The sequence below is a fragment of the Phaenicophaeus curvirostris genome, chromosome 6 (assembly GCF_032191515.1).
Source record: "Phaenicophaeus curvirostris isolate KB17595 chromosome 6, BPBGC_Pcur_1.0, whole genome shotgun sequence".
In the NCBI taxonomy this organism is placed as follows: domain Eukaryota; kingdom Metazoa; phylum Chordata; class Aves; order Cuculiformes; family Cuculidae; genus Phaenicophaeus; species Phaenicophaeus curvirostris.
In genome coordinates this window covers 10,401,212-10,418,837 of record NC_091397.1, presented here as the reverse complement: position 1 = coordinate 10,418,837, position 17,626 = coordinate 10,401,212, and the positions used below count along the sequence as shown (strand labels likewise).

At 36.8% G+C, this 17,626-nt stretch overlaps 1 protein-coding gene across 1 annotated transcript in view; it reads left to right on the top strand.

The window, feature by feature from the left end:
• The window catches only part of PTPRN2 (protein tyrosine phosphatase receptor type N2), a 652,986-nt gene that overhangs the window by 223,061 nt on the left and 412,299 nt on the right, over positions 1-17,626 (top strand). The window contains exons 4-5 of the mRNA XM_069859311.1: positions 5,670-5,787; positions 12,596-12,758. Coding sequence (XP_069715412.1) covers positions 5,670-5,787; positions 12,596-12,758 — 281 coding nt within the window. The remainder of the gene's footprint in view (positions 1-5,669; positions 5,788-12,595; positions 12,759-17,626) is intronic.

Here is a 17,626-nt window from a genome sequence, read left to right as displayed (position 1 = left end):
AAATTCAAGCGATGCAGATTTGGTACTTCGCACTGCTGCCATGGAATTCAACAGAAAAGGGAAAGAAACAACTGCAGCTCATGAGGACTTTGACAAGACCATTACCATAGTTCTTGTTGAAATGTACTAACCAAGACTGGTGATGACTGCTTGGAACTCCCAGTCATTTTGTCAAATGCAGTCTGTACCAGGGTTTCTTTTCAGCTAGAAGACAATACAGCGTTTGTCCAGAGCAAACAAATTTAACAAAAGTAACCATCATGGAGGTGTGGTGCAAAATTGTCCTGGCAGGTTTTCTTCCAGTTTTGTGGAAACTCTCTTTAGTAACAATTTTCAGAGCAAGTGAATATTCCAAGCCAAAGGTACAGGGGAAGTAAAATGTTGTGGTGCGACAACTTAAAGGAGAAGTTGTTAGTGAGCTTAACTGTGCAGAGGCGGGTTGAACTTCTCTGTTACTGTTTTTGCCATTAGCCTGCCATTGCAAGTTATATTGCAAAATATCTCAGTTGTTGTTCTGGGTTTCTCAGATTGTAACGGGAAACATCAGTATTTTATCTTTTGGCTGCATTCCTATGTAGAAAATACACCCACTGAAGGAATGAATTTTGTTATGTGAGCAGCAACCTCGGCATTGAAGCTGCAACTGTAATTTTGACTTATCTAGTATTGAAATATGTGAACATTACTGGGTATGTCCTTGAACTCTGAAAATAGAAGTTAGAGATGAGGACAAGTGCTGATCCTCTGGAGAATGTGGAAAGGTAGCCTGCAGGATGGCATATCTGTATGTTGACCTGTCTGTTGTTAAAACAGGGAAGAAAGCCAATCTTTCCCAATCATTCCCAATTCTGCAGACATTCTGACAGCTAAAGTAGGCATTAACAATTTGTATCACATGGCATGGAGGATGAAAGTCTGTGAGCTCTACAGCAGAGAGTTTCCTGGCTGAAATGAAGCATCTGTGGAAGGTAGCTCAGAAATAAACTATTTTATCATCCACTGTGTAGGGACAAATGGTCTTTACCATTTGGACATAACCAAAAACTGGGGAAAAAATAATGTCACAACTCAAAAGTAGTAACATGTTCTAGTCTCAAATCTGAATGCTTCTGACGTTTTTTTGCATTTATACAGGCCTTTTCCTGACAAAATATCAGATTTTAGTACATAGGTGTCTGCCTATGTATAATAATCTCCTGTCGCTTTGAATGGACTTGGCATGCAAAAATACTTTTGTGGCCAATGTATTGATGCAGAAATAGTAGGGTTTTATTTCAATTGGCACAAGATCTGGAGTAGTGTCATGGTGTTATCCTGTTAGATACAGGTTTCACTTGCCTTGCAGCCTCAGCCTGGCTAGTTGGAAAAAGGGTTGGGAATACGAGCAGGAAGATTTGCACGACCATATCTTCAGGTGGTGAGAACTGTTGCTTTGAAGGACTAAAGGCTGGCTCTACTGATTTACACCAGAACACCTCTGCAAAGTCAAAAAGCTGCTATTTTTCATGCCTAGTCCCTCTGGGGGGTGATGATGATTTGTATAAATTATTTTAAACTAGAATAAGTTCAGATGGAGAAGTAGCGGATTAATGTTTTCAACAGTACCTAATAGAATTTACATGAAGTAAAGATGTGGTCAGGCATATTTGTAGAGGTATCAAGTTTCTCTGAGATGAAAAACAGAGTCAAAACCACAGAAAAGAATGTAATTATTTAGAAAAATGGAACACCTGAGAGAAGAAAACGCATATTTGAATTTGTATTGTTTTTCACTAATTCCATGTAACTGGTACAGCAGCAAAGCAAGTTAAAGAGATTAAAAGTGAAATTGTATGATAAATGTTAAAGAACTTTGACTTTACTTTTGGTGACAGAATCTAATATTATCTCTGCCAGTGTAAATCTGTGAAAACTGGTTTTCTTTACTGTTTACACTGCTTGCTTTCAATTTGATTTCAATTACTAAAATAATTCTTGGGCATATACTCTCTGTTGCCATAGTTATTGCTAAGGAATTGTTGAACATACTGGCATTATTATTTTTCTAATTGTGAATAATAATAATAATGAATTTTGCTATGGAAAGAAAAGAACCGGGGAGATACTTAATGACAATAAGGAAAGACCAGGTCATATCTAGAACAGCTCCACTGTTATAGATGTGCAGACTGGGTTTACCAAAGGTATTAATGGCTTGTCTTCACTGTCTCTACACTGGTATTACCTTTTCACATACATTTAGGACAAGGAGTTTCACTTAAAAGAAAAAGAATTGAACTTTGGGCTCTGACACCAATCAAAAGTGCTACTCTATGGAGAAAACTTTTACACATAGCTTTCTTTCATGGGGACTCATAGCACTCTTCAGCTAGGAGCAGCTTTATATCTGCTGCTGCAGTTGTTGTTGTCATCATATTTGCGTCACTCTAATGTCTTCCAGACTCCTTCTCTCTTGGCATTGTCCTTCTGTGGGAATTCACAGTTGGGAGACAGAGGTCCTGGGCAGACCTACAGGGAGGATGATTAATCAGGGGCTGAGTGTCCCCCTGTACCGTTCCCTGTTAGTGACATGGAAGTAATGTGTGTACAAGAGCACGGCTGTGATCCTGCTCAGCCAGTGGAGATAAATTATTATAATTGGATGGTGAGGCAGGAGCTGGCACTAGGTGTGACGGCAGAGACAAAGGGAACAGGACATCGCCATGCGGCGTCATATGCTCCTTCTCAACCTTAATTTTGATTGCAGCTGTCAGTGTGGCATTATGGCTCTTGAATGTGCTGTTTTATTGAGCTCAGTGTGTGGGAGAGATTTTTTTGAAACTAGAACAATACTGGAAAATGATTGGCATAAGGCTAACTTTAGACATGTTGCAGTTCCTGAGATAGCTACATAAGGAACAACAAAATTAACTTATTGGTGAGGGGATTTTTGAATTAGTTAAAATTAGTATTTTTCATCCATAATTATTCTAACTCTTATTTGAGCTAGAAGTGCCGGGAGGTACAGGGCATATTCCCTTAATTCTAGTTTCTTAAGCTCTGTAACAAGTACTCTAGTTTTTTTTTTTCCATCTACTTACTCTCCTTTAATGCCACAGATGTATTCTTTTGCAGCATTAACAGTGGTATACTTGCATTGGTTTGACATGCATTAGGAGAAAATGTTAAAGTAGTGCTGCAGGAGAAAGAAAGTATACTGACGTTAACAAAAGATACCCTGTTACCATGACCAGTGAGTACTGGGATTGCAATGATTTCCTATGCTCTTTTACCAAAAACATTGTTTTGTGGAGGCATAAAAACATAATAGTTGACCCCTCTGTCTGCAGCCATTTATTTTACTCAGGACTGAGAGACATGATTTTTTCCTGCCAGGAGGCAGGTACCAGACGAACTGTTCTTGCTTTAATATGAATGGAACTCTTCAGAGTAATTCTATGTATTTTTCATCAAAGTTTATGCTATTTATTGTCTATTCTTTAGCCTTTAATAGGGATCATATTGGTTTAGATCACAAAGTAAAACTGTAGTCACTTTGGATGCATAGCTCATAAATCAGTAGTTTTATGGCTATGCTAATGATTTTAGTGCATAAATATTTTGTCTGAACTTCTTTGTTGCACATTCTTATAAATGTGAATGTATATTATTTTCTCATGTGCATGAATTTATAAAACAAACAGAAATATATAGTGCTAAGCAACAGAGGTAAACTCAAACATATATATGTATATAAACTTTATGTAATATAATTCTAATAATTACACCAAAACAATCATAGACCCATGATGACTCATTTTTGTGTATTCACATACGCATCTCAATCTAAGGCCCTGATCAGCCTTAGATTGAGATTTGTGAAATTATTTGAATCCGTCTACTTACATGGCACATTTGAAAAGGTGAGATTTGCATTTGAAAAGGATGAATCAGAACTAAAAGTAGATTAGATAGAGATAGAGATTCTTCCCTCTCCCAAGGGTATGGAGTAATTTACTGTAGCCATTAACTTCTAACATGATTTCAGGTGAAGTGTTTCCTCAAGAAACCTGAGTAACATTTTTATTTAAGAAAGGGAGAAAGAAGGAACAAAAGAAGAGTATCAGAGAACCTTTTCATCTGTAAAAGCCTTTATGCATAGTTACATTAGTTCTAGATTTTTTTATTATTATTATTTTCCTTAATAAAAAAAAAAATAAAGTTTGGTATGTTGTCCACTTAAATCTTGCCCAAATGGGAACTTTATTTCCTAAAACTTATCTAAATCCCACACAGCAGCACAGTTTGAATACTTCCTTGGCCTCTCTAATCTTACGCCAAACTAAGTATCTCCTCCTTAGACTGAAAATTTGATGTTAATGTGTTTTTTACCTCTGCATGCTCAAAACTGTCTGCTTTGGCAGAATGGACAAATCTCATGTTTAGACTTTTTTTTTTTTTTTTTTTAGTCCTGGCCTTAAGTAAACAGACAGTGAACTCCACCTCAATACAGTGCAAAAATCTGATAGCTCGCTAGATAAAGCACTTATCCAAGGAGTGAGGTGGCTATGTTCTGGGTTTGGCTGAGACTGATGGTGCTTTAGTTGAATCTAAAGAGACTGCACTGCCTTTACCAATAAATCTCATGTTGACTGCAAATGGTGATGAAGTTTATAACGTGTGTATGAAATAGGGACTAAACCAGAAATCCCACTGCTCAGGCTGATTCTAAGAACCACATATGTCCCCTTCTCCCTAATTCTAGGGAAGATTATTCTTTAGGCGGTTTCTTACAGGAAGGTATTAGCAGGATAACAATATCTGGAACTTTTATCAATATTCATTTGAGGATTTTGTGGTGTTTTACTGCATGTGGTAGAAAAGCAGAAATTCTCTTCAATTATGTGATATTCAGTTATTAGATAATTACAGATAATTGCATGGGCAAGTTCTATGGACTATAATGTTACTGTAACATCTAAAATCTTCAAATCAAGTAACAATTACATTTGGACTTCTATAATTATTTCACGTATAATTGCCATGAGACTGACAGTGTGTGTAATTATGAGTAATCACTGGAATTTGCCTTCATAGTTGCGATTCCCCTTTGTTGTAAACTTCTTTGTCATAACATTTAAGTGTAAAGATAACAGAAATTGACCTCCTCATGTGTGACACTAAAACTCAAAATACTTATATCTACTGTAGTACTAGCTCCTTAATGTTCTAAAGATATAGTTTCAAGGAGAAAACAGAGGGGACAATGTGCTGTGAATAGGGGAAAAGAAAAATAAGTTTTCAATGGATACCAGCAAGTGAGATTAACTCTTTTCCATAGCTTTCAGAAGTAAATCTTTCTTATCTATTAAACCTAGTTTGCAAGCATATATGTACTTCTATATATTTTTAGATATTTTTCTATATTATATATATATATAACTAAAATATTCCAAAATCTCACATCATCTTCTGTCTTCCTTCTGTTATAAGAAAAGTTTGATTAACAACTTTTCATACAGAAGAGAAGAATCTGTACTTCACTCTTATGTTCCAATTGAACAAAACTTCTTTGTTCTTTTGTTTAATATTTTTTATATAGGACACATTTTGCCAAACTTTCAATTTGTTAAATAGTGGTTTTCCTTCCTTTTTGTTTTTTTTTGTTTGCTTGTTTCATTATCTATCAGGTTTTACCTGGCAAGATGATTATACACAGCATGTTATTGGTCAGGAACTCTCAACTATTCACAAAATCCACAACAGACGCACTGATCTATTTGCATCTGAAGGATCTGACACAGGAAGGTAAGTCTTCAATGGTGTTTTTGCTGGTTTTTGGGAGGGTTTGCAAATGAGGAGAAATAAATTGACACTGAAAATGAAATAAACACATCGCCAAACTCACTGTCTACACGACAAAGGGAAACCAGTTGTGTACAACTGCATTGAAAATGCTAGTTGGAAACTAGCAGATAGAATCACAGAATGACCTGAGTTGGATGGGACCCACAAGGATCATCGAGTCCAACTCCTATCCCTGCATAGGACAACCTCAAAATTTACACTATGTGTCTGAGTATATTGTCCAAATGCTTCTTGGATATTGTTAGGCTTGGTGACATAACTACTTACCTGGGAAGATGGTTCCACTGTTCCACCACCCCCTGAGTGAAGAACATTTTCCTAGTATCCAGCCTAAATCTCCCCTGACAGATCTTCCTGCCATTCTCTTGGGTCCTATCATTGGTCACCAGAGAGAAGCAAAGAGATCAGCACATGCTCCTTCTCCTTCCCTTGTGAGGAAGCAGTAAACTGGCATGAGGCCCTCCCTCAGTCTCCTCTTCTCCAAGCTGAGCAGACCAAGTGATTTCAGCTGCTCCTCATATGACTTTCCCTCTAGACCCTTCACCAACTTTGTGGCCCTCCCCTCGACACGCTGTCCAGTAGCATGATATCCTTTTTATACAGTGGTGCCCGAAACCACACACAATACTCAAGGTGGAGCTGCACCAATGCGGAGTAGAACGGACAATATGGCTGGCAATATTGTGCTTGATGCACCCCAAGGCACAGTTCGCTCTCTTGGCTGCTAGGGCACACTGCTGGCTCATGTTCAACTTGCTGTTGACTAGAACCCCCAGATCCCTTTCTGCAGGGCTGCTCTCCAGCCTCTCACTCCCCAGTCTGTATGTATATTCAGGGCTGCTCTCTCCCAAGTGCAAAACCCAACGCTTGCCCTTGTTAACCTTCATGTGTTGGTGACTGCCCACCTCTCTAATTTGTCTTTATCCCTCTGCAGGGCTTCTTTGCTCTCAAGAGTGTCAACAGCTCCCCTCAGTCTCATGTCGTCAGCAAACTTGATTAGTAAACCTTTGAGTGCTGCATCCAGGTCATTTATCAAAATATTAAAGAGTAGTGGTCCTAAGATGGATTCCTGTGTAACTCCGCTAATGACTGATCACTTGCTCAATGTAACCCCATTGACTATAACCCTTTGAGCCCCACCCATCAGCCAATTGTTCACCCACAGCATTATGTGTTTATCCAGCTGTATGCTGGACATTTTGTTTAGGAGGATACTGTAAGAGACAGTATCAAAGGCCTTACTGAAACCCAGACAGATTACATGAACTGGTTTTCCTTGGTCAGCTAGGTGGGTAACCTTGTCATAGAAAGACATTAAGTTTGTCAGGCAGGACCTTCCTTTTATAAACCCATACTAGCTGGGACCAATGACTGTGTTGTCTTTCAGCTGCTTTTTAGTAGTTCCTAGAATACTATTTTCCATATTCTTACCAGGCACTGAAGTGAGACTGACAGGACTGTAGTTACTGCAGTCATCCCCAGTGCCCTTCTTGAAGACTGGGACAACGTTTACCAGTTTCCAGTCAGCTGGTGCCTCTCTATATTCCCAGAAACACTGAAAACTCATTGGGAGAGGTCTTGCTATGACATTAGCCAACTCTTTTAGCACCCGTGGATGAATTCCACCAGGCCCTATTGACTTATAGGGATCCAGATGGAGCGGCAAACCCTGCACAAGCTCAGGGCTGACTGGGAATTTATCATTTGCACAGCCTTGGTCCTCTAGCCTAGGGCTCTCAGGAGTGAGGGTGGGGGGAGCAAGCCCACCATCAGTATTAAAGGCAGAGGCAAAAACCTTTAAATGACTCTGATTTGTCTATATCCCTGTTTATGAGGTGTTCATGTTCATCAAGTAATGAGACAATGTTATATCTGGTCTGCCTTTTGTTATTAACATATTTTTTAAAAAGCCTTTTTTATTATCATTCACAGTGATGGCCAGCTTCAACTCTACTTGAGCTTTGGCTGCATGTATTTCTGCCCTCTAGTGGCAAACAGCATCCCTGTAGTCCTTCCATATCACCTGTCCTTTTTTCATGGGCCACACACAATCCTTTTATGCCTTAGTTTGAGTAGAAGATCCCTGCTCAGCCAGATTGGCCTTCTGCCTTGCCCGCCTAACTTCCAGTAATGAATGAAAACACTCAAGCCTGTTCTTCTGATTATCATCAAGTAAAGAAAATATACCTTCCACTGTTAATTTAGAATTCAAAACACCAGGTCTTTTCTCTAGTTTATGCAGTATCTAATGTCGGGTCATCCCGCTCTATGTATGACTGGCTTGAAAAGGCAGACTTACACAGTACCTCATCCATACGAAACATTTTACTCTGGAATAAGCCAACAAAAAGTAACAAAAAGAAGTATTGAATGACATCCTGAGCTAATTATCCTCTCAACTTGTGTTTTTCCAAAAGATGGTGATAACTGATTTGAAGTCCATAGTTTCTCAGCTCTAATTGCAAATTTTGTGCAGAAAGTAGAGGTTCATGCAAGTTCCCATGACAGAAAACAATGTTGTGTTATTTGCATTATAGCAGCAATTTTCCTCATGGCTTAATAGATGTTGAGGTGTAACATAATCGTTCTTAGTAATAAGAGACACAGCATCTGTAATTCTGTAGAGTGATGTGGATGTAGGACCTGCAATTATTTAATCTTCATAAACAGATACCATATAAAGATACTCATTTACAGAGTTTATTCTGTCCTGCAGCCTTTAAGTACAACCTAACCACACAAACCACAAAGAAATTTGAAAATGCATAAAATTTTTGAACGTTAAAACCAGTAAATTTTGCTTTCTCCTGATGATTATAAGAAATGCAATCTCAAAACTGGTGAAATTGAAATAAAGTACCTTTTGTTAAAAAACTTTCTTCATAGAGGGGCAAAGCTTGAGCTTCTAGCCTCGTTGGGCAAGACTTGAATGTTGGAATTGCGATCTCACATACAACAGTATCGAGATTGCTTCTACTGGAGAGAGCTACTTCTTTTCTAGATTGCTCTTCTAGGTTAATAAAAATTCTGATACCACCCAGTGGCTTCAGCTGTGTTTGCCTCAGTGTGCTTTGGTTTAATTCATAGAATTTGACCCCCTGTTTCACATATTTGCTGATTCAAAAGCACTCCTTAAAATCACAGCAACATATCAGGAGTGGACTAAGGTAGAAACTTAACTTCTAAAGAAAATACTGATCTATAGATTATCATAAAGGTGATAACAACATGTGAAGTTGTAAAGGCGATAAAAAACATAAATGTGTTTTCAGTGCTTAGATACACAAAATGCCATTACTGTATGGAATAAACTGTAGACAGTATCAAAAATTATTTTAGATATCTTCTGGGGGATTTATTTTTTTTACAGTGAGAGCAAGATAAACTTTTATTCATGATAGTAAGCTAAAACATATAAGAAGATAAAAGAAATAATTTAGGTTTTAGCCTGAGAACAGATAATCAATTTGGGGAGTTTCTGTTGTGATCAGGTTTGAGCTTTTTAGCATTTTCAACTATTAGCTGAAAAGAATAACCCATTTTGTATATTGACATTTTAGGAACATCAGAATTTCAAATGTGTTCCACTTATAGCAGTTCCTATTGTGGATAGATTTTCTGAAGTTAGCAAGCTGTGCTTCTGAAAGCATTATCTTATGTGCCAACAGTTTAAAGCATTAATTGATTTTTCTGGTTGTCTATTTGCAATATATTCTGTAGGTCAGAGAACAGTAGGAACTTTTTCTCTGGCATCTTGTAGATTGTGATCAAGTTTGCTGTATACTCAGTGTACTCAATACATTTGCTGAAATCTTATCAGAGAATAATTAAATAATTTTAAAAGCATCTTAGTGTAGGTATTTAATTATCAAAGACACATTATGGCAGGAGGATCTTTTATTAGGGTTAAGTGTGAAATAAGGCAATATGAAGTCATACTAATGAGTCATTAATCCCCACAGAGCTAGTGAGAGCAAGAAAATAAACTCAGACACTTGGACACTTGAAAAGTAAATTGACTTAGGTTAAATAAGTGCACACCAAATCTGATGGGACAGAAGGCATGGATTTCATCTTTAAAAAAATGCTGGAACTGGGAGCTTGATTTCAGCATGAAAGTTCTTTCTTTGGGGGCTAACTGAAGTGTACATGTTTTTTCCTGGGCTCTTATTAAATTTGGAAAAAAAACCCACTCTGCACACAGGGAATAAATGTCAGCTGTGTTCATTGGTGCAATTAGGCAAAACTACAAATGCTTCCAGCAAACTTCAATGTATGAAATAGAGTTTAGCATTATTTCTATAATAAAAACATCATTAAGGCATTAATAAGATTCTCAGGGTATTTAAAAGGGAGACACTTGGTTGTAAACAGTATGTTATCTAGTAATTGATAACATTCTAGAAATATCTGAAGTGCAGTGGTTTAGAGAGTTCCACACAAAAGCTTCTAAAGAGTTGCTTTTTGTAGGAAATATATAATTATTTCTGTGGTTAAATAATTATATATGTTAATGTCTTTATAGCCTAAAGTTCATTGTATGCAAAGTCTTTTTTTCAAAACAAATTAAAACTGAAATTTTTTCTCAATAAATGACAACAAGAAATCAGATGACAGGTATTTCTCCTGCTCACCAGGTGCTTTTATATATTTAACTTTCATTGATTTTCCAATATCACTTTGTCAAGTTTAAAAAAATACTTTAATTCCGTTGCAGTAACAGCTCATTTAATGCATTTTGCCTTCTATGTTAACAAGGTGAACACCAGTAATATACTGGTTAACTACAAACACTTTAAAAAATCTTTCAGATGTATTCATATGATTTTGTCATCAAATGAAATGTAATGCTTTGTTATACTTCTACATTTCAATTGTTTAAAATTTTATAGCAAAAAAATGTTACATCTAATGCGGAATTTAAGCACAATTGAGTGTAATTGCTGTCTCAGTAAGAAAAATGAGAAATCTTAGAGCCAAGGTTTTGCTTCTACCCCCAGTGTGAGTGGTTATATACTGTAAATAACGACTTGAAAAGCTAACCCAAATACTATCTTTTATCTGTGTATTCAGTTCCCATTAGCTCCAGCGGAAATCCTTGGAGCAGAATTTGGTCTGGTATTCCCATTTCCCCTTTCTTTTCAAAGTTACAGAAGAAGGAGAAGATAGGTGTTGGAATTAATTGATGAATGAAAGAGGAATGTTTGCAAGTGGGATGCTTTCTATGATGAGAGCCTCTTTGGATTAGTTCATCTCTATTGGAGCAGGAAGCATACTGCCCAGCTCTTTCTAAAACTGCAGAGCAATTTTACTCTAGCTTTAAGTTGAAAAGGAGGCAGATTATTTTACTTGCTTGTCCACCTTGCATCTTAAGGCAGAATTTAGAGTTCTGGAATAAGAGAAAATGACAACAGCATGAGGAGGAAGTAAGAAGTATGATGAATTATATCAAGATTTCTATAATGCTCTCTGTGGTAACCCTTCATTTTTCTAGAGCTTGTGTGCAGGACAAGTAGTTGATTGTGTTACACTGGGAAGAGGTGGGGGGGTTTTGTGATATTTCAAAGTGAGCAAACCTATAAGCACTATTGATTGAAATTCCACCACAGTAAATTAGATTAAGAATTACATTTATTTGTATTAACTTAGTCAGGACATCATCTGATACAACTCTGAGCATGGCAGGAAGTCTATTACTTTGTGCACAAAGTAATAGAATAAAATTAAACCCCAAATTTGGAAAATTACATAATGGTACTTTTTCAAGCTGTGGCCCTGTATGACATGAGCCAGTAGAATAAATTTTTTTTACAGTGACAAAGAGTTGCTGCAAGTCAAATGATACCTCAGCTCCCTGGGGTGGAAGACTCTTCCACCTGGCACTGTTCTTCACTGAAGTGTGTGGCCATGTGGGCAGGAAATGGTGACAACAAAAAGGTGATATTCCTCAAAATAATGTGTCACCTATATGGAAGGAAGCAGACTGAGAACCCTCTCTCTGTTTCCTTGCACAAGGAATTAAAAATTAAATAATTGCTGAAGTTGACATTTAAATTATCATCATCATTGACATCTTGTTGAGATAGATGAAGAGAGCTGGTAATAATTCAGATCATTGCACACAGCACTGAACCCAATACAAACAGCGCTACACTGCTATTGTTTAATCACATTTTTAGCTTTTCTTTGCAAACGTCACTAAGATCTGGCTAAATCATTCAGAACACACTGTGAATCCTAGGCCCTTGAGAAGACCAGAAGAGATACTTGTTCTATTTCACTATTCCATTTTTAAGCCAAGCTGGCTTCCTTAGTTATTTCTGCACATACAGTAGCCTTACAGTATTCTGTTAGTTGGTACAGGGCTGAATTGATGTTGAATCTCATCATCCAGCAAGTTTTAAAAATCTTAGATTCATCTGATATTTCGTCAGTGTGCTATTTAATCATACATATTTTCTTTTCACAAGCATTTTCTTCTTAATATGGCTTTGCCTTGATGTAGGCATTTTATTTGATTTACTGTTAGATCATTAACTTGGATTCATGCAGTAAATTGTTAATAGTGCAAGATTTTTTTTTGGTTTTTTTTTTCTGAGACTTTGAATTTTCTGCACTTTTGTGACTGCTAAACTTTTGAGTGACTTTTTTGTTAGGTATGAAACTAACTTCAGTGGTTTGCAGCGCCTTTTTAGTTGGGTACTTTGTACATTTTACAGGTTGGTAACTTTCTTTTTTTGCTGTGCAGGACTGTGGGCCAGAATGCAGATAATGAAAGAAATTACAATCTGGAAAATGATGTGAACTTGGCCAAGTCTCTTCAGCAATATCTTAAATATCTCAGTATTCTCTCTCAGTCTGCAGCCACAAATTTGTATCCAAGGAAGATGAATGACAAAGCTTCTGTCAAGGTAGTATTTTTAGTGTGATTCCTACATTGTGTGATTTTGGCTTCCTTCTCTGAATTCTCATTACTTTTCAATTTTCCCTTCTGTCTCAAGACCAGACACTGTTTCTTATTGGCACCTCCAATTGATTATAACTGCACTAACCAAATCCTCACCAAATGAGCTGAGTTAGCTTCAGCATTGTAAATTATAGAGCTCTTTTAATCTAAAGCAATTTACCTTAACTAGGGAAGGATTGTATATGAGGAAGGAAGAAGAGTGGAAGAAAGGTGGTAACATCTTTGCTGGCTGATCTAAAGCCCTTCTTACAGCATCTAACCTGCTCTTCTCCAAAGAGCTGGCTGAAATACTCTGTGAATTCTTATTGCTGTTTATGGTGCTTAGAGTAAAATTACTATAATCTTAAAGCAGTTTTTGACAATGGATCTGATGAATTGTTCCTCAATATTTCCTACTTGTTATTGATCATAAAGGAAGTCTATCATGACCAATTAAGGTTAATATGTAAACATTATAAATACATGGATAGCTGGGAAGATAAATCACAACCATTAAATCTTGAGTATTGCCTGTGTAAAAAAACTCATACAAATGTCTGTTTGAGAAATGAAATATGTTTTTTCTTTCCAGGAGAAAATCTGTCCTGTTCTATGATGGAGCTTGATAAATTTATTAAAATTATTGGATAGAAAGGTTGTATGTAACAGGCCCTTAGAGCCCTATATCTTTTGCACAATATATATGTTTATCCAAAGCAGCCTATTATTTGAAAGAAACAGGCTGCTATTCTAGTAATTCTTCTAAATAATTGGCATGTGCTATTTGCACTAATACAGTGTAAATGAAAAACTTTAGCTAAAAAAACATATTGAAGTTTTAAGAAAAAATCAGGCGAGGAAAATACAGTGTCAAACTCGAGCTGATATATATTCAAGGAAGTAACTCAGAGGCACGGAACTATTACAGTGAATCTGCAACAGCAATTCCCAACAACAGTATCAGTTGTATCAACTATTTAGTCATGGTATATCTGAAATGTTATTATTCTCATCAGAAGCCTTAAGTTTCCGATTTCGCTGATTGGCACATATAACAGTTATGATTTATGGCATATGTCATTAAGTGTTCACCTAGGGTAAAAGAAACTTGCACGCAGCTGAAAGGCAGCTTTAGGGATGGATGAATGACCATCTTCATGGTTCTTTTCCTCCACTCTCTACTTGTGGGCTCTGGCTACAGTGAGGATGCCGTGCTTTGAATCCCTGGCTTTCAGAGACGAGAAAACTTGCTCAAGAACTATTTCAGTGGGTCTGCTGCTGTCATGCAAGTTCATAAATAATCCATATGGCTGAGACCTTCTGTGGGGAAGCCTGCTGTGATAACACCACCCACCAACCTTATCGAGTGTTGCCATGGAGATGGATACTCTGAAGCCTGGGGGAGTGGGATAAAGAGAAGAAAATCTGGAAATGAAGCACGTATAGGAGAAAATTGTGCACTTCTATTTACTAAGGAGCATTTTGAAACAACAGACATTGAGTCAGACCTGTTACCTATAATTTAAAATTACAAAAACAGAAATAATCTTACAAATGAGTAATCAGTCATGAATTTTAAATGATCCTGGGGACATTTTCCTGCAAATCAAATACAACTGCTATTCTTCAAAAAGAGAGAAGAGGGACATTGTGTTTGTACTTTGATTCATTGGGTCATTAATGGAATAACATTTAAACAAAAGAGAAAGCAGGATTTTTGCTGTTGCAGGAAGCAGAAAAGAATGTAAAATTTAATTATTTGAAAAAAGTAACAAGGACAGTGACTGAAAGAGCTGTGTTTGATATAGTCATAGTACTCGAAATTGAAAATGACTATCTTATGCACTTTAATTACATGCTTCAAGAAAATCTTGATACCTTAGTTTTATATTTCATATATGGATAAATTATGAATTAAATAATTGCAGTGAGATCTTATCTTTGTAACATTTTTTGCCCTTTTCTGATTAAAAATAAGGGTAAGATAGAGGTACTTTACCCTACTTAAACTTAGAATGTCAGCTTTTGGGCCTTTGGCCTTCTTAAAAATAATTTTCTTTCAAGTATATATATTTACCTCTGTCACTTCCTTCTTGCTGTTGGGGAGCAGGAGATGTAACACTACTCTGGTTGCTTTGATACCTTATGTGCTATGAAGTATAGCTGAATCTTGCAGAAATTTAGTGCTTCTAGGCAGACTTCTAAGTGAATTCTCATTTGTTCCAAAACTGTCATCAGGAGACTCTGGCAAAGAGAAATGGAAAGGAAGAAAAAAGACAAGGATTTAAAATAAATTTAACACTCCAAGAGTGTTGTTTAGTATCTTGACTAAAATATTTTAATCAAACTGTTGTAAGTACTTTTGGTCCTTAGTTTTTCTGCTATATTCCACATGTATTATGAGACTAAAATTACAGAGCTTCAACATTACTAGGTAAAGAGCACGCATGCAGTTTGCACAAAGTTGTAAAATGAAACACGGCGAAAACTAAACGAGGTTACTCCTTTTCTGTTTTTCCCTATTCAAGCAACTGTCAGCTTGAGGCTTGATACAACAGTGGCAGAAATAACAAGAGCTTCTTTGAGTGATTTTTTGAAGCACTTGAAGTTCATTACCAACTTAGATTTTTTTTTTCAGTATTTGGACAGTGTCTGCTTCAGACTAGAATCTAGCCAGTTGATGATGACTCTGCTAGTGGATAAATAGCAGTAAAACAGAGGAATTGGTGGGTCTGTTTCCTGAGGATTAGGGTTGTAAAAATCATTTCACTTTAGTTCAGCTGAAAAGAGTTGTTCAGAAAATGGGCACTTGGTGGCATTTTTTACTTAAGCATCAGTCAGTGTTTTCAGGGTTTTGGAGTTTTTTCCTCCCACTTGGGCTTATTGAAGATTCTACCATTCACAAAATGTGGCATTATCAGTCTTTGTGATTCCTGTCTACCAAACCTGGACTTAGTGTTGAAAATAACGTACAGCCAGGCACTTATATGTAGTGAGAAAGCTTGGTTTACCTTGTCTACTGAGGCAAAAATGTAAAGGCTTCAAATCGCATATGAATTCCCCTGCTTTTCTCCCCTCTAGTTAGAGCAAGCCCCTCTCTTATAGGAAAAAAAATAAAACAAACCAAAACCCTGAATAAACCAGTACACTTTTGGCATTCCTACAGAAACTGAGAAGCAGAGTTTTGTTGGGTTCAAAGGGACAGCAGAGAGCTGATATTGCTAAAGCTAGTCAGCTGTAAAACGAAAGCTTCCTTGCTTGTCTACTGATGGCAGCCCTGCTGGTGAGCTCTGTGTAAGTGCTTGCATAGCAGGGCGCTTGGGAAGCCTTGAGGAAATCTTTAAATAAAGGAGAAGGGAAAAGAATAAATATCTATGTCCACAGCCACCGTTACAACACAACAAAAAAGAGAGGCAGCAAAAATGATCAGTATGGAAGCATATATTCCTCTTGTCTATTTTTCACCAAGGCAGTGAGGAATGATCTAACATTACAGTTTTGTTAAAAGTCTTAATACCTGCAGCCGAATAGTTACAGGAGATTTCAATTATACTGCTTTCATCTGACCAAGAATAATTTTTTCGTCATCACAGAGAGAAAAAAGATTTGAGATGTGATCCAAATATACTTAAAAGTCTCAAAATCAGAAAGAAAGTGAAAATAACTCAGCTGAAACTGCTTGTTTATTCTCTGAACTAGCTATGATTTTTACATATTCTCATACCTTCTGGTAGCCTGATTTCTGAATTTTTTTAATGCCTCAGGCTGGCAAAAGTGCAGTGGTCCACTCTGGGACTGGAAAGTCCACAGGCTCCTCTTGAAAAACGAGAAGGCTGTAGGAGTAGGGAAGTTCACTGCTACACTTATGCTACTGCCACATTTCTTATTGCAGGAGCCTCTGGTTTATGGTTTAGGTTTTTAGGGCTAGAAGGTGGATGTAATTTCTCTTATTCCTTCCCCTGGTTTGGCTTTGAGGTCTTCAGACATGGGTCCTATGTGCTGTTAAATTTTTCTTCAGGCTGGTGTGCCTTTCAGATCCTAGTACATAGTGTGGGGAAGAAGAGAAAATTACCTCAGAGTCCTCAGGGAATGTCATTCATTTTCTGCTGTCTCGGTTTCTTTGGGGTTTAAATACCTACGTTTATTTTCAAGGTAAATTTATGTATAAATATTGTGATTACAGAAATCTCAGAGACTCGCGTTTAAAGTAAAGACTTAGGGAAAAAAAATAACCAGAATCTTTACATCAAAAAGTCACTAAAAAACTAAAAGGTCTTTGCAGAATCATGAGGGGAAAACCAAATAGATAAATCAATTGGTTTGTAACAGAGGGGTACGGCTAGCTGTTAGACCAGCAGTACAATGGTGCTGAAAGGGGAGAAGTTGCAAATAAATCAGTTTGCTGGAGTTTTGAAGGGTACAAAGGTTAAACAAGACATTTAGTAAAGCTTATATTTTAGTTCTTGATATGAGAAGGAACCTTCCACCTATTTTCCCCTTTCACATTCAGGGAAGATTACTCACAGCTTGCTGGGTTAAAAATCAATTGATGCTTTGTAATTGATCTCTTGAAAGAAATAGAATGTGTAATAATTATTTAAAGGGATTATTATTTATTTTAGGAAATCTGAGAGCACTAGTGCTCAAAGCTGTACTTGGAACTTATCTGCAAATAATAATTACTGTGATTAACTAGTACGAAATTATGCAGTCATTTCTCATTTTAATCTGGAACTTTAATTCAAAAAAGTGGGACTTTTATTTATCTAACACTGATTAAAATACAGTTCTGAATGAAGATCATCAGAAATTGATTTGACAACTGACTGGTTC